General features: G+C 26.9%; 6 protein-coding genes across 7 annotated transcripts in view; 3 read left to right on the top strand and 3 right to left on the bottom strand.

Moving 5' to 3' along the window:
• The window catches only part of RpS20 (ribosomal protein S20), a 1752-nt gene extending 1201 nt beyond the window's left edge, over positions 1 to 551 (bottom strand). The window contains exons 1-2 of the mRNA XM_017906259.1: positions 452 to 551; positions 157 to 262 (exon numbers count right to left, since the gene is read on the bottom strand). Of these exons, the coding sequence (XP_017761748.1) occupies positions 157 to 262; positions 452 to 454 (109 nt within the window). The 5' untranslated portion in view covers positions 455 to 551. The remainder of the gene's footprint in view (positions 1 to 156; positions 263 to 451) is intronic.
• A 588-nt stretch (positions 552 to 1139) lies between these two features.
• Positions 1140 to 7361, top strand: LOC108551918 (cohesin associated factor B pds5). The gene is made up of 17 exons (XM_017906258.1): positions 1140 to 1403; positions 2105 to 2256; positions 2351 to 2545; positions 2679 to 2869; positions 2991 to 3198; positions 3299 to 3805; positions 3890 to 4188; positions 4277 to 4619; positions 4694 to 4798; positions 4885 to 5304; positions 5380 to 5742; positions 5878 to 6124; positions 6230 to 6477; positions 6551 to 6847; positions 6994 to 7029; positions 7143 to 7193; positions 7252 to 7361. Exons 2-17 carry the CDS (start codon positions 2176 to 2178, stop codon positions 7306 to 7308), a joined length of 3648 nt encoding a protein of 1215 aa, XP_017761747.1. The 5' UTR covers positions 1140 to 1403; positions 2105 to 2175; the 3' UTR covers positions 7309 to 7361.
• Positions 7362 to 7798: 437 nt separating this feature from the next.
• LOC108551933 (sister chromatid cohesion protein PDS5 homolog B-like) lies at positions 7799 to 8597 on the top strand. Of its 2 annotated transcripts, XM_017906275.1 has the most exons (4): positions 7799 to 8083; positions 8230 to 8265; positions 8379 to 8429; positions 8488 to 8597. In XM_017906275.1, the coding sequence occupies exons 1-4, from the start codon at positions 7814 to 7816 to the stop codon at positions 8542 to 8544; spliced, it is 414 nt and encodes a 137-aa protein (XP_017761764.1). In that variant the 5' UTR covers positions 7799 to 7813; the 3' UTR covers positions 8545 to 8597. The 2 variants fall into 2 exon arrangements, with proteins under 2 accessions (XP_017761764.1, XP_017761765.1); XM_017906276.1 differs by lacking the exon at positions 8230 to 8265.
• A 2572-nt stretch (positions 8598 to 11169) lies between these two features.
• Positions 11170 to 14667, bottom strand: Rs1 (Dead-box helicase Rs1). Its single transcript, XM_017906270.1, is given in 12 exon segments — positions 11170 to 11263; positions 11307 to 11388; positions 11461 to 11712; positions 11806 to 12137; positions 12226 to 12407; positions 12530 to 12674; positions 12756 to 13111; positions 13200 to 13505; positions 13631 to 13776; positions 13842 to 13929; positions 14265 to 14453; positions 14573 to 14667. Coding segments are annotated over 12 exon segments (2259 nt in total). The 5' UTR covers positions 14660 to 14667.
• Positions 14668 to 15158: 491 nt separating this feature from the next.
• Fen1 (Flap structure-specific endonuclease 1) lies at positions 15159 to 17393 on the top strand. The gene is made up of 8 exons (XM_017906254.1): positions 15159 to 15240; positions 15349 to 15451; positions 15517 to 15683; positions 15825 to 15934; positions 15993 to 16196; positions 16392 to 16610; positions 16995 to 17177; positions 17319 to 17393. The coding sequence occupies exons 1-8, from the start codon at positions 15159 to 15161 to the stop codon at positions 17391 to 17393; spliced, it is 1143 nt and encodes a 380-aa protein (XP_017761743.1).
• Positions 17394 to 18129: 736 nt separating this feature from the next.
• Positions 18130 to 21554, bottom strand: LOC108551925 (reticulon-4-interacting protein 1 homolog, mitochondrial). The gene is made up of 9 exons (XM_017906266.1): positions 21516 to 21554; positions 20658 to 20792; positions 20071 to 20287; positions 19815 to 19960; positions 19557 to 19706; positions 19187 to 19476; positions 18935 to 19120; positions 18540 to 18717; positions 18130 to 18473 (listed from the first exon to the last, which is right to left on the bottom strand). The coding sequence occupies exons 2-9, from the start codon at positions 20703 to 20705 to the stop codon at positions 18270 to 18272; spliced, it is 1419 nt and encodes a 472-aa protein (XP_017761755.1). The 5' UTR covers positions 20706 to 20792; positions 21516 to 21554; the 3' UTR covers positions 18130 to 18269.
• Between the last annotated feature and the right edge of the window lie 2895 nt (positions 21555 to 24449).

The raw sequence follows: 24449 nt of genomic DNA, 5'->3' as shown, positions 1-24449 counted from the left end.
CTTTGTAGGCATACGAACTGGGCCTTTAACCTTCAGCTTTTGTTTGTTTGCTCCATTAATCAATTCCGTGCAAACTGAAATAATACGACTTATTAAATAATTATGTAACAATAATTTATATAAAATAATATAAATATAATATAGAAAATAATTTACCTTTTTCAAGAGAGCGTATATTTCGTGAAGTTAGCGTAATCCTGATTCTGTGAATAGGAGTTGTTTCTTGTCCTGGTTTTTCAGGGTTGTCAACTTTTGTACTTGTCTAAAATATTGTTTGATAAAGGAAATTAATAGTATTAAGTGAAAACCAGGTTTATGTTGTAAACCGCGTGTCTAAACACACAACTAACCTAACAAACCAAACTTATTATATAAAAAAATTTACAATGCATTAAAAATATTTATTTAAAAATCTTATTCGAACCATAAAATTATTGAAATAATTACATACCATTGTTTAATTGTTTTCTTGGTCGAGATGATCAATTTCTTTTTAAATAAAACTGATCAGCGCTGAACCAATGCATGTGCACGTTGCATGTGCTAAACAGAAAGAGATACGAAACAATATGATTTCCGGTTAAATACAACTCAACTATACTGTACTGTAATTGATGAAAATATTTTTTTTATGAATCTTCCAGTATATTATATGATAAATATTACACTTGCATACAAACAATACTCCTATATTATTAAATTCTATACTAATCTACGTTTCAAAAATCAAAGTCGATATTTAGATTTTCTCATTATCTACGTCATTAGAATAGTTTACAAACAAAAAATGATTAATAAAATATATAATATTTAAAAATTAATTCATTTCTATATTACTTATTATTTAAATAATTATAAATTATTTAAAAAATTGCGTGTTCTAAAATCTTCCATAAATTACATATATTTAAATATAATTTTCATTAGAATTCTCCATCAGGTTATGGTTCAACTTTGTTCATATGTATATAACAAGATCATTGCACTATTGGTGCAGCATGTTTTCCCATGTATTTTAACCAATAGAATTACCGTTACTTTCCTTTCGGTACTTTTATGTTAGTGTTGTTTAACCACTTGAGTCTGAAGTATTCCCCGATAAAGTTAAATGTAGATGACTTCAAGTGATCGAATTGCGCTGTCGCGTCCTTTGACACGCTTAACCGTTTACGAAAACGATTTCGCTACATTTTTGTTGACATTTTGATCGTTTTACCATGCCAAATATTTACAAAAAATTCAGAAAGTTACGTCGAAGGCGATATATTCGCACTTAGTAATAATTACAGCGTGAAAGTGTGTGAACTCCAAAAACTAAGAGAGTGCCGTGTATCCATCACATATATTTGCTTTATTGATATTTTGAGTGTCACAGGCCTTGTGGTGCCTATGCATATCCTGAGGTAATACGTCCTCTAATAGATATAATATTCGACATTTTTTGTACAATAATGTATTATAAAATTCTTTATCTCTGTAAGTGTGCTAAATAGTAATACTGTTTACATTGTTTTCTTATATTTATGCACGAATCGTAGACATAACCTACGTGATGCTTAATTCTAATTTGTTTTAAAATACCTTTGCCATATTTTTATATAGATGAATATAAATTAGTATGTTATTTTATCTTTCAACTAATTAATTTAAGTTATATTTCTGTTATATGATTTGTACTTGTTGTGTATATGTATAACTTTCTGCTTGTTATTTGTGTTGATATTAAAACAGTTGCAGTGTATAGAAATAGAAATTATTAATTCAGTAGTAACAAATATTAACGTTTATCTTTCTTTCTGATTAATTTTATTTTCTTTGTTTATTGATAGTATGTCTGTTTCTTTTATTTTAACATTGTAAGTTTTATATTATTTTATTATATTATATAATTATTTAAGTATTGTATAAAAATCAATATTATATTGTAAATTGTTGCATAAATTAAATTATGAATATTAAATTATCAAAATATGATTTCAGAAATGACATAATATAATTGTTTAGAACATTTTTTACGTATCAAAATATTTTTATTGATTAAATCTTTAAAAATAATATTTTAAAAGTTGTAAAACAATAGCTAATAAAATATATAATATTCCAGAATTTGGACGGTATTCTAGATTATTTTAAGGATATAAAGTTTCTCATATTTGGTTAAATCCTTTAACAAACATGTCAGAAATAGTTTACCCGCAAGGGTGCAGATCTGTTACGGAAGATCTGGGTCCAGATGAACTTATTAGAAGATTAAAGGTATATCCGATAAAATTTATTTTTTATATATGAAAACAAAGAAATGTTAAATAAAGTAAATGATACTAACTGATAAACAAATTTTGTTAAATAGACATTAGCTCATACATTACAAGCAATGGGTCAAGATGAAGGAATGTATCAACAATATATACCACTTGCATTACATTTGGCAGAAGAACATTTTTTAATGCATCAAAGTAAAGATGTGCAACTTTTGATTGCTTGCTGTATTGCTGATGTTTTAAGGGTTTATGCTCCAGAAGCTCCGTATAAAGATGCAGAACAGGTAATAAAAAATTGATTAATTATAACCAAAGTAGAGGCTATTTTATATAAGCACTTTCATTCTATATCTTTTAAAAATTTATTTAATTTCCAAAGTTTAATTTAATAGCAAATTAAAATTTTATTCATCATAGGTCAAAACAATATTCTTGTTTTTGATTAAACAATTAGCTGGTTTGAAAGATCCCAAAGATCCTGCTTTTAAAAGATATTTTTACCTTTTGGAAAATTTGGCATATGTGAAATCATTTAATATGTGCTTTGAATTAGAGGACTGTCAAGAGATATTCTGCGCACTCTTTTCTCTTATGTTTAGGATAGTAAAGTGAGTATAAGAAGATTATGACATACAATATATAAACCTAAATAGTTCATAATTATAATTAATAACTAATAACTAATATGTAAACAAGTATTAAGTAATTTTATAATTATTTCAATTTTAGTGATGAACATTCTGGAAAAGTCAAAAGTTTTATGTTAGATGTGTTATGTCCACTTATTACAGAATCAGACATTGTTAGTAATGAACTTTTAGACATTATACTTATGAATATTGTAGAACCAAACAAAACACAAAAGAAGAATGCATATTTACTTGCAAAAGAACTTGTAATTAAATGTAGTGATACATTAGAACCATACATTCAAGCGGTGAGTAAAATAAAACTTAAATATTTTTTTATTTATATACCTATAAAACGAAAAGGTAACAAATAATAATACCAAATTTTTTATATTTTAAAATTCATAGTTCTTTAATCATGTATTGATCTTGGGCAAGGAAGAAAAAAGCTTACAAATTTGTAAGAAAGTATATGATTTAATTTATGAATTGAATCACATATGTCCAAGCGTCTTGTTGTCCGTCCTACCACAGTTAGAATGTAAATTAAAATCTTCTTCTGAAACCGAAAGATTGGGTGCTGTAGCATTGTTAGCAAGAATGTTCTCTGAAAAAGGATCTCAATTAGCTGTGCAACATACGCAACTATGGCGCGCATTTTTAGGAAGGTTTAATGACATCAGTGTATCAATTCGTATCAAATGTGTGCAGTATTCAATGCATTTTTTATTAAATCATCCTGAACTAAGAAAGGATATTACTGATACCCTAAAATTAAGACAACATGATGCTGATGAAAGTGTTCGATATGAAGTTGTTATGGCTATAGTGACCACTGCCAGAAGGGATTTTGAAGTGGTGTCAGATAGTGAAGATTTATTAGAATTTGTTAAAGAAAGAACTTTAGATAAAAAGGCAGGTTATTTTTTTTTATACGAATTCAATTATTTATGTAAAATATAAAATATGATGTATTTTAACAATTATTGTAATTTTCAGTTTAAAATCAGGAAAGAAGCAATGGCAGGATTAGCAATGATATATAAAAAACATTTGAATGATGCAGACGTACCACAAGCTACAAAAAAGGCTGTTACTTGGATAAAAGATAAAATATTACATGGTTATTATATGGCTGGCATGGAAGATAGATTATTGGTAGAAAGATTATTAAACACTTGTTTAGTACCTTATCAACTACCAGCTGGTGAAAGAATGAAAAAATTGTATCATTTATTAGGTACAATTGACGATCATGCATCTAAAGCATTTGTAGAACTACAAAAGCATCAGCTTGCGTAAGTTCTTCTTTCTTTTCTTTTCTTTTTTTTTTTTTTTTATGACTTTTCATACGTTCATTTTGCATTTTGATATCAAACTTTTTAGTGTGCGAAGAGCAGTGGTTGAATGGTTGGAAATCGTAAAAAAACCGGATGCAATGGTTGAACTTGTTGCTAAAATTCACCAGATATCTCGTTTTCTACCAGATCCTATGAAAGTGCAAGAATTTTTACAAAAGTTTAGTGCTCACATGAGGAAAGATTCAGCATTATTACAAGGAATGGAAACAATAGTCCAACCAAATGTTTCATGTAAAGAGTGTGCAGATACAATAAGTATGGTTCTCAAAAAGTTAGGTCAACCTGTTATGACAAATCTGTACTACAACACAATAAAAATGTTATTAGAAAGAGTCAGTTCTGTAATGATTGATGAAGAAGCAATTAGGGTAAAATATATACAAATATTTGTTAATATATTTAACTTGTGTTTATATTGTTTACATTAGTTATACTTTGTCAGGTTCTAATTGGATATGTATTAGATTGTTTAAAAGGCGGTAATGTAATAGAAGAAGTTGGGCTTAATCCAAATAATGCAGGTGAAAAGGGTCTGAGGTTACTCGTGGTATGCTTATAACTTTATTTCATAAAGACATCTTCATAATTTGTTATTAATTTATTCTTAAATGTATATTTAATGTTTTCTTCTAGATGCTTTCTTTTGTATTTGGTCCACATTTTCTCCACAACGATATTCTGATGCAACTTGTACATCTTTTGGAATTAGAAGATGAAATGGTAGCACCATTGGTTCTTTCAATCTTCACATTTTTAGGAAAATATAAACCTTTATGTGATGTTGCACCAGATATTATGAACCTTATGGTTCCAATATGTAAAAATTTCGCAGAAACGGGAACACCAAAACAAGCAAAGCAAGCTGTTAGGTGTTTATTTGTTAATATGACCAATATTCATGATACCATTTTTCCTGAAATTATTGAAAGAATTAAAAATAGCCTCACACCAACTTCAGAATATTATCGAACATCTATAGTTACATTAGGTCATATAGCTTATAATTTACCAGAAAAGTATCAAGTACAAATAAAAAATATGGTGTCTAGAAAGGTAAGTTCTACGTGGGAATTATTATTTAAAAATAATAATATAATTTAGTTCAACTTAAGTGTAATAAATTTATAGATAGTCAAGGAGTTGTTAGTAAAAGAAAGCAGTGAACAAACTGCTGATACTGTTGAAGGAGACTGGTGCAGGGAAGATCAATTACCTGAAGAAACACGTTGTAGATTAGAAGGATTAAAGTGTATGGCACGCTGGTTACTAGGATTGAAGACTGATGTGCTCTCTGCACAAAAAACGTTTCGAATGCTAAATGCATTTGTAGTAAACAAAGGAGATCTTTTGCAACAAGGTCGTTTAAGTAAGGCAGAAATGAGTTGGTTACGATTACAAGCTGGTTGTTCAATGTTGAAAATATGTGAACAGAAAGGTGTTGGTGATCAATTCACAGCAGAACAATTCTATAATTTGTCTCAACTCATGGTGGTACGTTTTTATAAATTATAAAATTGTTATTTTTCCTTCTTAATAAATTTTATGTATATATAAATATAAATCTTATTTTTAAAAGTCAATGGAATAAATTATAAAAAAGTGTTTTTATTATAAATTGATTTGTAGGATGAAGTGCCACAAGTAAGAGAAGCTTTTGGTAGCAAATTGCATAAAGGACTTGGAAGAGGAATCCCAAATAAATGTTTGCCACTAGATTTTATGGGCTATTATGCGCTTGCGGGCAAGGAACAAGATAAAAGACTAAAATGTGTTTTAAAAACTTACATGCAAACCGATATAAATAAAAGGAGGGATTACGTTAAGACGTTGTCACTGGGTACAGTCGAACGGGCCATGGGTAAGAAACTAAATAGTAAGGCATTATCGAAATATTGTTTAATATTATTCTTTTCTTTCATATTAAACGTGTATTATTAAAAAGATGAATATAAATTATTTTGTTTAATTGTTATTACAGGTCAATTGCCTCATATTCTACCTGACTATATGTTAGTATTTGCAGTCCCTATTCTTGCACATGATCCTGAATTCACAAGTCATCTGATGGTTAATCAGTTGAAAGTGACACAACAATGTTTATGGTTTATATTAGAACCTCTTATAACAAAAAACGAATATTATTGCTATGGTTTTTATAAAAATCTCATAGAACGTATGAAAAGTCATAAAGATGCTTTAAAGTCTGAGGATAATAACATGAATTATGTAATTGTATTAATTTATTTATTACTTATAAATTAAATATAAACAGTTTATAATATTTACTATATATTTGCAGAAATTGTGGGCTGTTTGTGATTTGGCTATGAATGTGATATATACAAAAACGACAAATTTCGATATGAAGGAATTTCCAAGTGAAACACGAATACCCACTATGTACTTTAAGCGAGCGGATGAATTGCTGACCAATACTAGAAATTATTTACCTGCTGAAATGCAAATAAATATGACGAGTCCTAAAGGAAAAGTTTCGCTTCATAATACACATTCTGTCAGCGATAGACCACAACGTAGGGCTAAGTCCAAACAACAAAAGGAAGTAGGCATTGGTCCAAATGAAACTGATGCAAGGGTAAGATAATTAAAATAATCTAGAGAATAACGTATAATTATAAAGTATAATTTAGACAACATTTTTTTATTACATTTGTCATTTTTGTATAAATGGTATATATAAATAATAGCCTTAAAAAAATTGTGAGTATATATAATTTCAAGCTGCAAATTGGAGAAGTGGAATGTATTGATGCACAGGTAAAACTATTTAAAATATATTTATATTAAACTTATATTTTTTATTTTATAATATATTTTATTTCATATTTCAAGACTGTACATGATGTAGAATGCATTAAATTTATTTACAGCCAGCAGAAGCATCAGAAACTAGAATTCAATTACCTGGTTTAGAGGAAGAAGTAAGTAAAAACAAATTTATATTTGTGATCTGTTGTATAATAAAAATATAATTTTTAGATCGAAGAACCACCAGCAAAGAGGGCATTAAGAGAATCAGATAAAGTAAATAAATAATTAAGTGAATAAACTGTATTCAAGGGGATGTTAGGAATAGGGGAAAGACTTAAGGGACGTGATGATCATAAGAATTAAAGAATCTAAAAATACTTTACAAATTAGAAAACAGAATATTTTGGTTATGTACAACAATTAATAAACCTGTCGTTCGCGTATGTCTAGACAGTAAGATGTTAAGATAATGATACATTAACGTCAAATAATTAATACATGTAAGCTTACAAGTCAAAAAGTTTTATGGAGTTGCATCACATTCGTAAGAAAATTAAAAATTTAGTATTTGACCATTTGGAAGATGTATTTGTTTTAATTATGAAAAGAAACATGAACATGTTTTTCTTTTTATTTCTCTATGTGTTAAGAAAAGCAATGGCACATTCAATGATAACAAAATATCATCCTTTAAACTTAATAATTTATTTATTACTTATAAATTAAATATAAACAGTTTATAATATTTACTATATATTTGCAGAAATTGTGGGCTGTTTGTGATTTGGCTATGAATGTGATATATACAAAAACGACAAATTTCGATATGAAGGAATTTCCAAGTGAAACACGAATACCCACTATGTACTTTAAGCGAGCGGATGAATTGCTGACCAATACTAGAAATTATTTACCTGCTGAAATGCAAATAAATATGACGAGTCCTAAAGGAAAAGTTTCGCTTCATAATACACATTCTGTCAGCGATAGACCACAACGTAGGGCTAAGTCCAAACAACAAAAGGAAGTAGGCATTGGTCCAAATGAAACTGATGCAAGGGTAAGATAATTAAAATAATCTAGAGAATAACGTATAATTATAAAGTATAATTTAGACAACATTTTTTTATTACATTTGTCATTTTTGTATAAATGGTATATATAAATAATAGCCTTAAAAAAATTGTGAGTATATATAATTTCAAGCTGCAAATTGGAGAAGTGGAATGTATTGATGCACAGGTAAAACTATTTAAAATATATTTATATTAAACTTATATTTTTTATTTTATAATATATTTTATTTCATATTTCAAGACTGTACATGATGTAGAATGCATTAAATTTATTTACAGCCAGCAGAAGCATCAGAAACTAGAATTCAATTACCTGGTTTAGAGGAAGAAGTAAGTAAAAACAAATTTATATTTGTGATCTGTTGTATAATAAAAATATAATTTTTAGATCGAAGAACCACCAGCAAAGAGGGCATTAAGAGAATCAGATAAAGTAAATAAATAATTAAGTGAATAAACTGTATTCAAGGGGATGTTAGGAATAGGGGAAAGACTTAAGGGACGTGATGATCATAAGAATTAAAGAATCTAAAAATACTTTACAAATTAGAAAACAGAATATTTTGGTTATGTACAACAATTAATAAACCTGTCGTTCGCGTATGTCTAGACAGTAAGATGTTAAGATAATGATACATTAACGTCAAATAATTAATACATGTAAGCTTACAAGTCAAAAAGTTTTATGGAGTTGCATCACATTCGTAAGAAAATTAAAAATTTAGTATTTGACCATTTGGAAGATGTATTTGTTTTAATTATGAAAAGAAACATGAACATGTTTTTCTTTTTATTTCTCTATGTGTTAAGAAAAGCAATGGCACATTCAATGATAACAAAATATCATCCTTTAAACTTAATAATTGTATAACCATCATCTTTTCTACATAACTCTTGGAAAATGTTTCCCACTTTAAGGTCTTTCTTCCTCATGAAATATCTGACAATTGTTGTATTGTTCACTTTTGCATTGATGAATACAAGTGTTTATACTATTTCATGCGTATTTTTCTTCATAGATCAATGAGACTGTGTACAAAATTTTTGTAACAAACTATTTCCAAATAGTAAAAAATCCATACACAATATCATCAAACTTAATTATAATTATCAGTAAAAATAATCGAAAATGACATTTATTATACAAAGTACATCGAAATGATACAATTCATTAAATTTTCATACGCAGAAGAGAACAACATAACGTTGTTGGATTTCTGTAAACATTGTGTACTAGACAAAAGGGTGTGTGTCAATTGGCTTTGTGATCCAAAGTTGTTTGTTTCTATTAATTTGATTATCATTATTATTATATTTTATTATATTATATTATATTATTAATATTATTACCTTATTGCTATCATTATTTTTATTATTATTATTACTACTACTACTACTACTACTACTACTACTACTACTACTACTACTACTGCTACTGCTACTTATTATTACTATCATTATTATTACAATTATTTTTATTATTTCTATTATTATTGTTATTATTATTTTTATTATTACGATTATAATTATTATTGATATCATTATCATTATCGTCATCATCATTATTATTAATATTATTAATATTATTATTATTATTATTTTATTGAAAAAATGACATAGTTTTGATAACCATTATTTTCTGAGAAAATACGTATTTTCTCATAAAATTATCTGTTTATATTTTTATTCTAAAATTAATTTAAATGAGATTTGGTCAGCGCACGACCACTAATTATTAATTTATTTCAGACAAGGTGTCCTTATAAATATTTCAATAGTATCTAATACATGTATACATATAAATATATCTTCGATGAATAGTGCGCATTAGCATAAAAAATTATTCATAAACAATTTTTGTTATAAAAAAGTAACGACAATGCATCACCAATCCAGTAATCGATTAAAATTTATCATCCTCGAACATGACAGTTATTCTTGCATCACTGTCATTATTGTATATTTATTATAAACTACTTTCGTATCACGTTAATTCAAATTTGTATCCAGAAACATTTTTGTATAATGTGGTAAAAGTATTGTTCTGGTAAATTGATGAATATGTTTAATAATTTTATAAATATTTTGAATAAATTAAAAATTTGTATATTTTTATCTTGTATTTTATAAGATGCTAGAAAACATCCATTGCATTTATAAATATTTATATAATAGTAATCTTACGTGCATAAATGCTTCTTATTTTATATATTGTCAATTGTGTTAAATATGATATATTTGTATGAGATAATTTAAAAATAATATTTTTTATTTTACAAATACAATAATCAAAAATAATTAAAACTTTTGTGTTGATAAACTAACTGTAAAATTTTATTTACAAAGATTATTTGATATCTAAAACTAAAAATAAATATATTTTTATTTGTTATCAAAAAACTCAGGAAATTGGATACAAATTTGAATAAAATTCAAATAATTTAAAATGGGCCTAGGTTTTATAAAATTTTCTTTTTCATCATTAGAATTCTTAGTATTAAGCATTAAACTGTATTAAACCTTAAGATGAGAATGAGAATTGTGTATGAGGCTGTGAATGGCGATGAATGTTTGATTTTATTATATAAACATTATAGGAGTAACACATACCTATTACCTCTTCACTGAAATTACAGTACAATGCAAATTTTGCAAATTTTTATTTTTTTTTTTAAACATTTGTGAGTCGTTCTTTATTTTTCATGCATGAAGCATTGTTTATACACCATCAACAGTGCATTGTTACTGTTTTAGCTATATAAAAATTCATTTGATATTTCTTAAAATAATTTAAAAATTGTCTTGAATTACACTGCATTGTATTTTATAACATTATTATCAAATGTCTATGTTTTTATAAGTATTTAATTGCATAGTACTGCAATTTTTTCAAACAGGTTATAGACTACAAAGTATACACATTCTGATGAAAAAAAAACCAATTAATCAGTGCTATTCATCTGTCAATCTGTGAGACATAAGAGACGCATTGTAACGGTTCTATAATAAAACAAATTAAGTAAAATGGTATGTATTTAATAAGATGTAATTACAGATATCAAAATTTGATTTAACGTTTTCTAATAGTTTTTCTATTATCCTTATTTCCTATTTTTATATTTTTTGCACCTTTTCTTTTACTTTGATTCTTTTTAACATTCGCTATATTTTATACTTTATTTTATTTTATTCTATTAAAATACTTACTCATAACGCATTTTCTTCACAGCTCTTTTACTTGTATCCGTTAAGTCGGCAGCAAATGAAGATTTTGGTCGTTTTAGTGATGCTGAAATAGAGTTGGTATTATTAAACCAGAATAGTATTTTGGAATTCAAAAACATAATGTACTATAAAATACCTCTTTTATTAGATACAGATTTATTATCTTCCATAATTGTTTTAATTTTCTTTTGTTTGTTTTTCCTTTTAGCTAATCTTGCTTGATATGCTGCAATTTTTTCTAATTCTCTTTTAGCTCTATCTTCTGGCGTTTCTTTTTTAGGTTCCTTAGATTTCTTTTTCTTCTCTTCAACTATATTTGAAGTTTCTTTGTTTCGTCTTTTCTCCCCTTTATTTGTATTTAACTGTTTCTCGGTTAATGATAATTTTTCTAAAAATGATATAAATTATTTTGACAATGTATGCACCACATGTAATTTTTGTACAATTATAATTTTACATGGAAAATAAAAATTAAAATAACCTTTTTCCTCTTTTCTTTCTTTCTGAGTCTGGAACCAAGTTCTTTGAATACCTTTATTAGTTTCATTTTTTAATAGCTTCTCTGCACGGTTTGCTTGATTTTCTATTTTAGCCAATTCCCTTTCATTTCGTTCCTCTTCTAAAATTTTTTCCACATCAGGTTCAAGAGATTGTAATTTTTTGTAATACTTGTCAATTATATCAGGAGGTATTATTCGATTTTTCACTGGATTTTTTGCATTTTTAATAATATCTTTAACTAAAGAACGTTCTTGTTCTCCAGCTAATGATACTGATACTCCAACTCGACCAGCCCTAGCTGTTCTTCCAACTCTAATAAATAGAAAAATATAATTATAAAGTAATTATATCTTTCTATAATAGGTACTTGTAAAAGTACAAGTAAATTAAACATTGATACCTATGAATGTAATGTTGCATGGTAGCTGGCATTACAAAATTAATTACAGTTTTCACACCACTAATATCTAACCCTCTCGCAGCAACATCTGTTGCTAATAAAATATCTATTTCCTCATTTTTAAATTTTGTTAAATTTTCCAAACGTTGTGGTTGTGTAAGATTACCGTGAAGTTCGCCAACCTAACAAATTATATGTAATGATTATTAAAAAGAAATTATTTTATGTTAGTTGTAATATAAATATTTTAATTTATTTTAATATTAATTTTAATACTTATTAAAGTAAATTATATTTTAGATACCTTGATACCTAACAATCCTAATAAAATATGTAATCTGTGGGCTTGCCTTTTTGTTTGTACGAAAACCATGACATGATCATGGAAAGTTCTACAAACAAGGGCAGCTAAAATTGCTTCCCGATCTCCTTCCCTTTCTTTCCGTATGCTATAATAAAAACATATAGTAAATGAATATATTAAATAAGCATACAAATACCTCTTTTAACCGTATAAGACATAATATTACCGAATAAATTCTTGACGTAAATTAAAAGCAACATCTTGATTACTATCTACAAATACTTTAACAGGCTTATTTAAAGATACAGCAGCCAAATCTTTCACTTCTTCAGTCATAGTAGCAGAGAATAAAATTGTTTGTCTATTTCTTGAGCATTGTTTTATAATGTACTTCATCTGTTCAGCAAAGTATGATTTGAAAGAAATATTATTTACATATATTCTTTTAATTTACCTGTCTGCTTCATCTAAAATAAGTACTTCAATACTATCTAATGAAAATGTAGGAGCATTTTTCAAATGATCAATTAATCTTCCAGGAGTAGCTATTACAACATCTGGATTTTTCCTTAATATAGCTTCCTAATTAAATAGTAATAATAAATATAGCAAAAACTTATTTATGTTACTATATATTTAGTAATATTTTAATTTGTCATAATCTATACACCTGAACTTTTACATCTAAACCTCCAACAGATAATCCTACTTCAATTGTTGTAAATTGGGATAACTGTTTTGTAACTTGGTACACTTGTACACCAAGTTCTCTTGTTGGAACAAGTACAAGAACACGAGAGATAAGAGGACCATCTAATGGTCTATATAATAACCTTTCTAGAGTTGGTAACATGTAAGCTGCAGTTTTACCAGTACCTGTAGCAGCACAACCGCATATATCACGACCCATTAATGCAATAGGAATAGTAGCAGCTTGTATAGGTGTTGGATGTACAAAATTCATAGTTGTTATAGCCTTTAAAAATAAATATATATTATAAATTAGTATTTAAAAATTAATGTATAATTGTAGGATATATTATACTTTATACCTTTGAATTTGTATTATATATTTTATATCTTAATAAATTCATATTATACCTTTAACAAAGGACGTGATAAGTTCATTTGGTAAAATGTTGCATGAGACTCTGTATTAGAATATTCCTCAAAGTTAATTGTTTCTTCATTATTTTCTTTAATAACATTTTTCTTTTTACATTTCTTTTGTTTAGTTTTAAATGTATCTAAAATATAACAATATTAATATTTCCTTATAACTAATTTTATATTACAAAATAAATAACATTACCTTTCTTAAGTTCATCCTCTGATAAAGATAATTCATCATTTTTCTTAATTTCAGATACATCAATATTGTATTCTGTTTCTAATTCATTCTAAAAAAGAAATATGTAAATATAACTCAAATTATTATATATATGATTGAAATAGTTAAATATTTAAACAAAAGTAATTCTCATTTTTATATACAAACGTTTTAAATACCAAAATATATTGAAATTTAAAAATACAAGAAATGTTATAGTGTTTAATTATACAAAATTGAGTTAGATTAGTATAAAATATTAGTACATTGATTCCAATGTTAATGTACTACATTTTATATTCTAAACTGTTTATACTTATATTTATTTGAATGCAATAATATGAACATACTGTCTGTTATTGATAACCTTTATAGTAATAAATTTAAATAATTATATATATGTACATATATTTCAAATTCAAATCCTCTTCTGATCTTTCTAATTTTATCATCAAGTTTTGTTTTAACTTTTTGTTTTATATATTTGCTCAAGTCATTCCATGTATCTTTATTATAATCAGAAACATCATTTAAAAATTGAAAATTGTTATCGAAGTCCTTATTTTCCTTTTTCTTTTGTTTACTGGGCTGAAACTATATTTATTTTATTAATTTTTATTCTTCAAAGTAATAGTAACATAATAAATAAATAATAATTTTCCAATTAACCAAAAATAATAGTCAATACTATAATATGTTTAATTATATCTTACTTCATCTTCGACATCGGAATCGTCAGAGAAATTTGGTACTTCTTGATCATCTTCAATAGTCTTTATTAAGTCACAATTGCTATCCATTTTTCATAACAAATATATTACCAAAACTATGTTTAACAACTAATACTAGAACCACGTGGAACAATACTCTATGAACGTATATATATATACGTGTGTACAAATCATCAAGTGTTAGTTAAATAATGTATTTTCATTAATGCCATTTTAATATATTCCAAATATAGCAGAATATAATTTATTATTTTTTAAAGTAATAACATTATCTTATTTTAATTTCAAATATACAGTAGTACTGCCACGAATTCAAGTTTATTGAATTCATTAAATATGATTTTTATGATTTGATTTTATATTTTATATTATTTAAGAAAAATAATTGTTTAATATTATATAATAATTATGATTATTGTAATAAAATAGATTTAAATATTAAAAATTCTATATGTATTGAATATCTAGTAACTTTAATTTTCTTCGTGGAATATGGGCGCGAAATCTCCTTTACGTTACTCGTTTCCTCAGTTTTAAACCTCAGCTACCATTTGAGTGATTTACCATCATGGGTATTTTGGGTTTAGCCAAATTGATAGCAGATTTAGCACCAAATGCTATCAAAGAACAAGAATTAAAGCATTATTTTGGTACATATTTAATCAGAATAAATCATTGTGCATTACTATGTATTGCAATAAATTTTTACAATTATATATATATATATATATATATTATATTTGTATTTTCTATTTTAGGTCGTAAGGTAGCTATTGATGCATCTATGTGTTTATACCAATTTCTTATTGCAGTACGGAGTGAAGGTGCTCAGCTTACAGCTGTAGATGGTACAACAACAAGGTACTTATTTGATAAATTATTATATAATTTTGTGCTACTGTTTAATGTCCTTTTTTATATTGTAGTCATTTAATGGGTATATTTTATCGAACAATACGTTTAGTAGAACAAGGAATTAAACCTGTATATGTATTTGATGGAAAACCACCAAACTTAAAAGATGGAGAATTAGCAAAGCGGGCTGAAAGAAGAGAAGAAGCACAAAAATTATTACAGGCAGCAGAAGAAGCTGGTATTTCTTAATATTTAATTATTGAACTTTAAATATAATTTGTTCTTTTTTCATGTAATTTATTATTATATAAATACTTATATATGATTATTAAATTAATTGTATATATGATTCTAAAGTTTTTTGTCATATGTTTTCTAGGAAATGTAGAAGATATAGAAAAATTTAATAGAAGATTGGTAAAAGCAACAAAAGAACACTCAAGAGAAGCTAAACAATTATTAGAGTTGATGGGCATTCCTTATATCGATGTAGGTAAAATAAAATATAATTGAGCATAAATTTCCCTATAATACATTCCTTTTACAGGCTCCATGTGAAGCTGAAGCACAATGTGCTGCTTTGGTAAAAGCTGGTAAAGTGTTTGCTACTGCTACAGAGGATATGGATGCACTTACTTTTGGGTGTAATATTTTACTTCGACGATTAACATATAGTGAAGCTAGAAAAATGCCTGTACAAGAATTTCATTATGATAAAGTATTAGAAGGTCTTGAATTAAGTACTAATGAAGTATGTAAAAGTGATATTTTTGCTATTAACTCCTATATATTTAATAAGAATTGAAAAATTCCCAAAAAATTAAAAACATGTTTTGCAATAGTAATCAAGTTAAATTTAAGCATTTTTCATTCACTTTTAACTAAATTTTAACACAATTAATCATGATCTAAAGACTAATCATTTACTATTTATGGTTATTTACAGTTCATAGATCTTTGTATAATGCTAGGTTGTGATTATACAAATAGCATTAAAGGAATTGGACCAAAAAGAGCAATTGAATTAATTAAGACACATAGGTCACTTGAAAAAATTATAGAAAACTTAGATACTAAAAAATTTTCAATTTCTGAAGATTGGAATTACAAACAAGCACGATTATTATTTCAAGAACCTGAAGTAATGGATCCCGAAACAATTGATGTAAGAAACTATATAATATCCTAATATGTAAAATAAGTTATAAAAATATGTATTATTTTAAAAATGTTGAATTAGTTGTTATAACAAAATTTTAACATTAAATATTTTATTAACTTTAGTAACTTATCATTGATATATAGATGTACCAATATGTACATTATATAATTGGTATACCTCTCTTTTTTTTAATAGCAGCATATATTAATACTATATCACTATTTTTTTATTCTACCAATTTTCTCTCCTTGTAAACCTTATCAGGTTTTACTAATATTGAAGCACTGAGTGATAAAAAAAAGAAAAATAGAAATGGTTCATTGCAATTTAACAAAGTATTACTGTATTCATACTTAATATTTATGGGCATTTTAATTTTTTCAAAAGCTGAAATGGTCAGAACCAGATGAAGAGGGTTTAGTGAAATTTCTATGTGGTGATAAACAATTTAATGAGGAAAGAGTAAGAAATGGAGCAAAAAAATTACATAAAGCACGAAATACTTCTACCCAGGGAAGATTAGATACATTCTTTAAAGTATTACCAAATCCAAATCCATCAAAGCGTAAAGTAAGTAGAAACAATAATTTTTAAATTCATTTATTCTCTGCTCTACGCGTCGCCCATTGGGATATTCAAGTATGAATCACTGGTAGTACACGTTAATGTGAACGTGTTAAATTGTTAGATTTATATCATATTTTAAAACAGGCTGAAGACGCAAAAGGAGCAGCTAAAAAGAGCAAAAGAGGTGCAACGAGAAAACCACGTGGAAGATCAAAATAATTATTTAGATTATTTACTTATTTTTTAATATTTACAAACTTCGTATCTTGATATTTATACAAATGTTTGTTTCATACAAATCGCCTATAAATATTCAACGTATTACGAGTCATACTAAATATATTTAAGCAATTTTATAATTATTTGATACAATAGATCATATGTATCTAAATAACATTTTATATTTTGTGTTCATTTTATGTATAATTGGCTTTGACGATATAACGAAATCATAAATTAATTGTTTATATTTAATGCTAAGTAATAGAAATGGAAAATATAGTTATTTAAGTTTCAAATTCAACTGAGTTCTGTAACTACCACTAAATCCTGTATAATGGTTTGGAGACTTAAAAGAATTTTAACTTTTCATAAATCACTGTCAACATTGCTCAGCAATGGAAGAACTTGTTTCAACTCTTTACTCTCTAAATCATAGATCTATTTTTATCTTGAATTTGTGTTTCAGAAGTCGCATTTTGTACTTATCTGTATTTTTGTACTTGACTTATTTTATGATCTCATTATATCATCTAAGCTAATTATACATATAATACCACCCATTACTTCACATTTAAGTTGTATACTTCATTATATGATTTTTCTTCATTTACATAAACAATTAAATTACAATTCAAAGTGATACAATTTATATAGTTATGTACATGCGGTACTTTTATTAAAAAATTTGTTCAGTCTTGGTTTTTACATTACATGTCCTAATTATATTGTTTGCTTACTTTAATATTGGATGGTATTTGGCAGTGATTAAACGTTATGGATATTATTTATAGTATATATTGATAACATTGATAATAATAAAAAAATTGCAATACTTCTATAATTGAAAATTTTTCTATGTACAGCATTCAGTTGTCACTGAAATGTTATTATAGTACTCCCTATAGCATTGGGATCTAGTATGTGATTCAGCGCATGTTTAATGTTATTAGGTTTATATACTCTGTCTACAATCATCTGTAATTGATTAGCATCTGCTAAGTCGCATAATGCTTGCAAGTACATTGTATTAATCTTTGAACCTTCTTTCCACTGATGCATATCAAATCCAAGAATGTACTATAATAAATATAAATATTACTAGTGAATTTGGAATCAAATTGTTAAGTACATAATTTTGTATACCTGAATTAGTAACTTTATTCGTACACATCCAGCAAATATACTTCCAAATATAAAACCTAATGAATCAGATATTAATTGTTCAGGGACTGTAGAGACATAAGAACCACAAGATGTTAAATATCGTCTTAATATACGTTCATCAATTGACTGTCCTCCAGTATAAAATATAGCATCAAATCTAAAAATGTATCAATTATGTAATATTGATTATGAATAAATTAGACCTATTTTCCATTACAGTCTTGTCTCGTTATTGTAGTTATCGGAAAATGCGACATGCTGCAAGTGAGAAAATAGAAAAAATAGAAGCCTGTTTCATTGTAACTACGTCTTGTTCCCCGAGCGAGTCACTTATTAGAAGACAATACTGTATATAATTTTTACGTTGTACATACTTGCCATAGAAGTATAATTCTTTTTCAATATTTGTACCATCTAATGGTATAACACTTTTTGCTCCTAAAGCTTTTGATACAATAATTGCATTTGGACTACAAATTGTAATTACATCTCCACCCCATAGCTGAACTAGTTGAGTTAAAATACAACCAACAGAGGTATTTCCGCCATATATGAGTACTCTATAGAATGTCATATGTCAAAAAATAACTTTTACATATAATATTTTTATTTAGAGTCATTTATACCGTTTTCCTTTTGCATTGCCTTCTTGAATTGTAGATCTATTAACTAAAGCATCCCAGGCTATGCATCCACTATAAGGTAGGCTTGCACAAGCTTCGAAAGTAAAAAGTTTTGGTCGTTTAACTGCTTGAGTTTCTAAGACAACTATGTATTCTGCCATTGTTCCAGGAGCCCATGACGGTACAGCTAAGAACACTTCATCTCCAACATCAAAATTAATAACATTTCGTCCTATACCTACTACTATACCAGTGCAATCTCTGCCTAATATTACTGGTAAGTCTTTGTATTTCTAAAAGTGAATAAATAAAATTAATTAATGAGTTGATTTAGATAATAAAGTAAAATAAGATGGCATTTTAGGCTACTTACACCAGTATTAAGGAGTTTTCTGTAAATTTTAGAATAACCATAACAAATTTTTGTATCAACAACATTAACAGAAGCTGCTTTAACTTGTATTAATAATTGATTGGATTTTTCAATTACAGGCATTTTTGCATCATCTATCACGGACACACCCTACATTGTTTATAATATAAATATATATGCTCAAATAATATTATTTCAATTGTGTGTTTAAATCAGAATGTATTTAGTATTATTTATATTTTTAGTTTAATATAATACCTCAATACCAATGTAGTAATGACATATGATAGCTTTTATAGATGGTATATGGTGTGATATGTATCCCCAATTAACTGCAGCATAATAGCCAATTAGAGTACCCAGTAATAAACCTGCTAGACAAAATCCAAGTTCTTTCTTTGACACTAAAGGAAATAAATTAATTTTTAATTATTAATAACTTAAATATGTTAATATTATTTTAATATTTCAATATAAATATTGAACAATAAAATTTAAAAAATTATTTTAGTACCTTCATTACTACATAAATCTTTTATTTGTCTGTAAAGTCCTGTGACATTGAAATATGCATTATAATATTGAATTTGCAATTGTTCCCAAAGTTTATCAAACCAAATAGGTTTTTCAATGTTTTGGTAACTATGTAATTTGTAAAATGCTTGTTGTGCTTGAGACAGCCACGTTATAATCCATTGTTGTCCTTGTTGTACAAGTAATGAGATTTTAATCTTTTCCAAAAAATTCAATATATGATATTAAAATTGAAAAGGCCAATATATTATATTCAAGAATTTAAAGTATTTAAGAATGAATATAATACACAATTAACAACGACATTTTTGTTATGACAATTTTGTACTGATAATTTGGGTTTTAATAAAAATGGCTTACAATTAGTGATATACTTTATTGCGAATGAAATTTAACTATATTATTCTTAATATAACTATTACTACTGTTAGTCTTACAAATGTTTTTTTAAATAAATTATTGTTGGTTAGGTTTATTATATCGTAATATTATATATTATGTAGGTTATAAACAAAAAATGAAAAAATGGAGTGAATAAATATGAATGCTTCTGAAAATCGCAATTACCTGAAATATCTCATACTGATTTGTTAAATGGAACCAAATTTCATCCATGATTTTACTATTTAATATCTCGGATCTAACATATCATTTTATATGTACAATATAAATAATGTAACTTTGTACACAATAGTCGGTTAACTGGAAATGCAGTACAGTAATGATATAAATAAACCATGAACACATTACCCACAACTTAAAATAGACATTACATTTCTATTTAAAAGTATGACTAATTTACGAACTTTGGAAATTTTAATTTTTACAGTATTATATTATACGTAAAAATAACTGTTGAAAATTGCAAAAGAAATTTACAGAGTTACGATATTTAATAGAGTTTTTTTGTTGAATAACACAGGTTAACTTGAATCAAGCAAATTTGGCGCAAATTTATTCGTGTTTTTTCTATGACATAATAATTATGAAATTTTGTCACGTGATAATATGGCGAATGCTAGTAAAATTTCACGGTTTATCGTTAAAAAAGTTTTGTTTTTAGATATTAACATAATAAACACAGAAGAGAGAGAGAGAGAGAGAGAGAGAGAGAGAGAGAGAGAGAGAGAGAGAAAATGTGTGAACAAAGGAATTATTTGAAAACGAATATTATTATTTCTGCTGAATAGAAGATACTTTTATTTGCATGAAATTAATATTTTGACATTACTGTTCAAAGTGTCAAATATTATCTTTATTTAAACATTTTGATTTCGTACAATGTATTTGACATATTTTAAATGCATTGTTCAATTAACTGATTTTTTTGGGTGAAATAATCTAAATATATTAAACAATAATGTACATATATATATACGTGTGTAGGAATTACATATACGTATATGTAAATAAATGTATACGTACCTCGTTAAATTCTTAGTAATTTGGGATCTAACTTTTTAAAACCATAATGTATAGGAACATTTAGTCTATAAGAAATAGATCCTTAGAATGATGAAAATTTAGTACTGCCAAAAGAAACTCTCCTGTATGTTATTCACATTTACGTAATTATTTGTTACTGGTAGACCATGTGATCATACAGAGATCTCAAACAGAGATGATATATAAGATAGACTTATCATCTAATGGAACCTCACATCTGATGGTTTTAATTACCGATCGGACAACAAATATTTGTAGTTCCGTCATGCTCTATACAATTTAGAAGATGGACAAAGAAATAATCATATCTTTCAGCAAGTAATGGGAAAAGCCACTCTTACATATTATCATAAACGAGATACAGAATAACATTTTTGTATTATACGTTTCGGAGATATTAGAACCCATTGACACTTTCAATGTTACCGATTGAGTATAGACTAACAAAGAAAGTGCAAGCCCTCGGATCACGAATTTAGTTGAAACTTTACAAGTTTATAAATATCGTTATGAAGTTCAAGAATATATATCATTATAGCCGCAACTACTCAATAATTTTTGAGATATTTCCGATTAAATTTTTATTACTTTTTTAATTATAGATTTAGTTCCAATAGCTTTCAAGTGGAGTTGTGGCCTAACTAGGTTATAATGAAAATAACTCTTGGTGATATTGAATCAGAATTATGAGCAAAAGAAACTCCAAAGGCATATAGAAATTTCATACAATTATGTATGGAAGGTTATTGGGATGATGCTATATTTCACACACAAGGTGGTGATCCCACAGGTACAGGAGAAAGTGGTAAAATATATGGAGAACCATTTAAAGTGAGACTATATTTAAAAATTAAATAACTCCCTTTTTTATTCAAAAATAATTATTGGATATACATGTTTTAAGACAAATTCCATACACGATTACGTTTTTGTCGACAAGATTTAATTGCTATGGCTAATGCTGGAAAAGATGACAATGGTTTCCAATTCTTCTTTATTGTTAGTTCTACACTAGATCTGTAGAATAAGCATATAATCTTTGGTAGAGTTACTGGAGAATCTATACACAGTATGCTTAAACTCGAAGAAGCACCTGTAGATGTGGTAAATTTAATGTTTGTAAGAAAATATGTCAAAGAATGGTATAAATATTATATTTCCTCTTTTTTGTAGAATGATAAACTACTGTATCCTCCAAGATTGTAAAAATCTATAATATTGAACAATCCATTTTCTGATATTATACCAAGAATAATAGTACAGGAAAGTGAAGAAGTAAAGAACAGTTAAAAAACTAAAACAGCAGCAGTAAAGTAAAAATCATATATGTTTGCAGAATTTAGTCCTGATAGTATTGTTCTTTACAACGAAAAATTGTGTTACAGAGATTTGAATCTTTTATCATTTGGTGGAGAAGCAAAGGAAGATGAAGAAGAATCTGTGATATTAAATAAAAAGTTTACTGGTAAGGGCAAATCAGCTCATGATCATTTAACTGATCCAAAATTAAGCTCACAACCAGCTGTTGAACCATCTGGACTTGCAAATAAAAAAAGGAAGGAAGGCTGCAGTAGCGATTGGGAAAGTGACGCCGAAGTAAAAACTCAAGAAGAATTAGAAGTTGTAAAGAAAGAGAAAGAGTTAGTTTATTGTTTACATTATAACTATGTTATAGAAAGTAGGAATTTTTATTGACTGTCTCTTATATTTATATTTTCAGAGTAATGAAGAAAAGGATAAAAAATACATTGAGAGATACGAAAAAGGAACCGAAGAAAGTACAAAATTATAAAATAGGTGATGCTGAAGATTATATGGATATAAAGGAAAATGAATAGGGAATAAAAAACTTCTTATGAGGTTTAGCACAAGAGAAAGCCGAGGAGATGCACGATGAGAAATATCAAGAATTATTAGGATAACTCATGTATTCGAATAGAATCATTTATCATATGTCTATGAATATTGTACATATATATATGGTCGTTATAATGATAATTATTACGTGGTATGTATTACGAAACGTCTTTTCCTCTTAACGGTCCGTGATACGGACCTCTACTCAGATTCTAATGTCTATTTGTCATTATTTATTATATGGTTAACAATTAACATGTATATGTGAAACTTTCAAAGTGAATAAAAGGTACATTAACATATACCCATTGAAGTTTCGTTTTCTTTTTACCACGAATGAAACAACGCATCTTCACCTATGACTTCATGTTCAACGGGCTATTAAGAGAATAAAAAAAAGGAAGAAAAATGTGTTATACTTACTTATGTCCTTTTATTATTTTGTTTCTCCCGCCCAACGGGGCACGTGGTTTTTGATTCAATAGTTTCGATCAGCGCCATCTATGATTTGGGCTCAAATATCAAGAAAGTGATAGGAATATAGAATAGGCAAGGAGGTCAACGAACTGCTGGTCACGTGACAGACAAGGACAGAGCGAGGTTAGAAAAGGATAAAATGGCCCCGGCAATGAAAAATTATTAATTACTCAATTTCAGTAAACAATTTGTGAACTTTTATAATTTCGGTGCAAAGCTGGAACTTCAGGCTACATTCCTATATAACTTTCGTAAAGAATTTAACTCTAAATTGTTGGTTATTAATTTTTGTTTTATGGCGTCTATGATTTCGTAACGACGACCATCGCGACCTTCCGTGAAAATATTTATTACTAAACGAAACTAGAAGCAAAATGTGATCAAATGTTATATGAGAAAATTCGCAAGAACATTGTCTTTCTAACGAGTGCATAAAGTTTCATAAATTAATTGCGTAGAGGATAGTAATTAATGAAAAACCAATGGCGTCTTTGACAATAATTCAAACATTCCGTAGAATAATAATTAATATTAAATTAATTAGGGACAAATCTATATCGAAAAGTATATTGGAAAGTT

Source organism: Eufriesea mexicana, unplaced genomic scaffold, assembly GCF_001483705.2.
Source record: "Eufriesea mexicana isolate 0111107269 unplaced genomic scaffold, ASM148370v2 scaffold5212, whole genome shotgun sequence".
NCBI classification, from domain to species: domain Eukaryota; kingdom Metazoa; phylum Arthropoda; class Insecta; order Hymenoptera; family Apidae; genus Eufriesea; species Eufriesea mexicana.
The sequence above is the reverse complement of the archived record's forward strand: the minus strand, read 5'-3'. Positions and strand labels throughout refer to the sequence as shown.

What these genes read in the sequence shown, in the direction of transcription:
- LOC108551918 (XM_017906258.1), top strand. Translation starts at nt 2,176, where the DNA reads ATGTCAGAAATAGTTTACCCGCAAGGGTGCAGATCTGTTACGGAAGAT. An exon ending in TTGATGAAGAAGCAATTAGG is followed by an intron (nt 4,620 to 4,693) that starts GTAAAATATATA and finishes ATACTTTGTCAG; the next exon opens with GTTCTAATTGGATATGTATT. An exon ending in AAAATATGGTGTCTAGAAAG is followed by an intron (nt 5,305 to 5,379) that starts GTAAGTTCTACG and finishes ATAAATTTATAG; the next exon opens with ATAGTCAAGGAGTTGTTAGT.
- LOC108551933 (XM_017906275.1), top strand. Translation starts at nt 7,814, where the DNA reads ATGAATGTGATATATACAAAAACGACAAATTTCGATATGAAGGAATTT. An exon ending in TGGAATGTATTGATGCACAG is followed by an intron (nt 8,266 to 8,378) that starts GTAAAACTATTT and finishes ATTTATTTACAG; the next exon opens with CCAGCAGAAGCATCAGAAAC. An exon ending in TACCTGGTTTAGAGGAAGAA is followed by an intron (nt 8,430 to 8,487) that starts GTAAGTAAAAAC and finishes TATAATTTTTAG; the next exon opens with ATCGAAGAACCACCAGCAAA.
- Fen1 (XM_017906254.1), top strand. Translation starts at nt 15,159, where the DNA reads ATGGGTATTTTGGGTTTAGCCAAATTGATAGCAGATTTAGCACCAAAT. An exon ending in TGGATCCCGAAACAATTGAT is followed by an intron (nt 16,611 to 16,994) that starts GTAAGAAACTAT and finishes TTTTTTCAAAAG; the next exon opens with CTGAAATGGTCAGAACCAGA. An exon ending in CAAATCCATCAAAGCGTAAA is followed by an intron (nt 17,178 to 17,318) that starts GTAAGTAGAAAC and finishes ATTTTAAAACAG; the next exon opens with GCTGAAGACGCAAAAGGAGC.
- LOC108551925 (XM_017906266.1), bottom strand. Translation starts at nt 20,705, where the DNA reads ATGGATGAAATTTGGTTCCATTTAACAAATCAGTATGAGATATTTCAG. An exon ending in ATTACTACATTGGTATTGAG is followed by an intron (nt 19,707 to 19,814) that starts GTATTATATTAA and finishes TAAACAATGTAG; the next exon opens with GGTGTGTCCGTGATAGATGA. An exon ending in GAAAACTCCTTAATACTGGT is followed by an intron (nt 19,477 to 19,556) that starts GTAAGTAGCCTA and finishes ATTCACTTTTAG; the next exon opens with AAATACAAAGACTTACCAGT.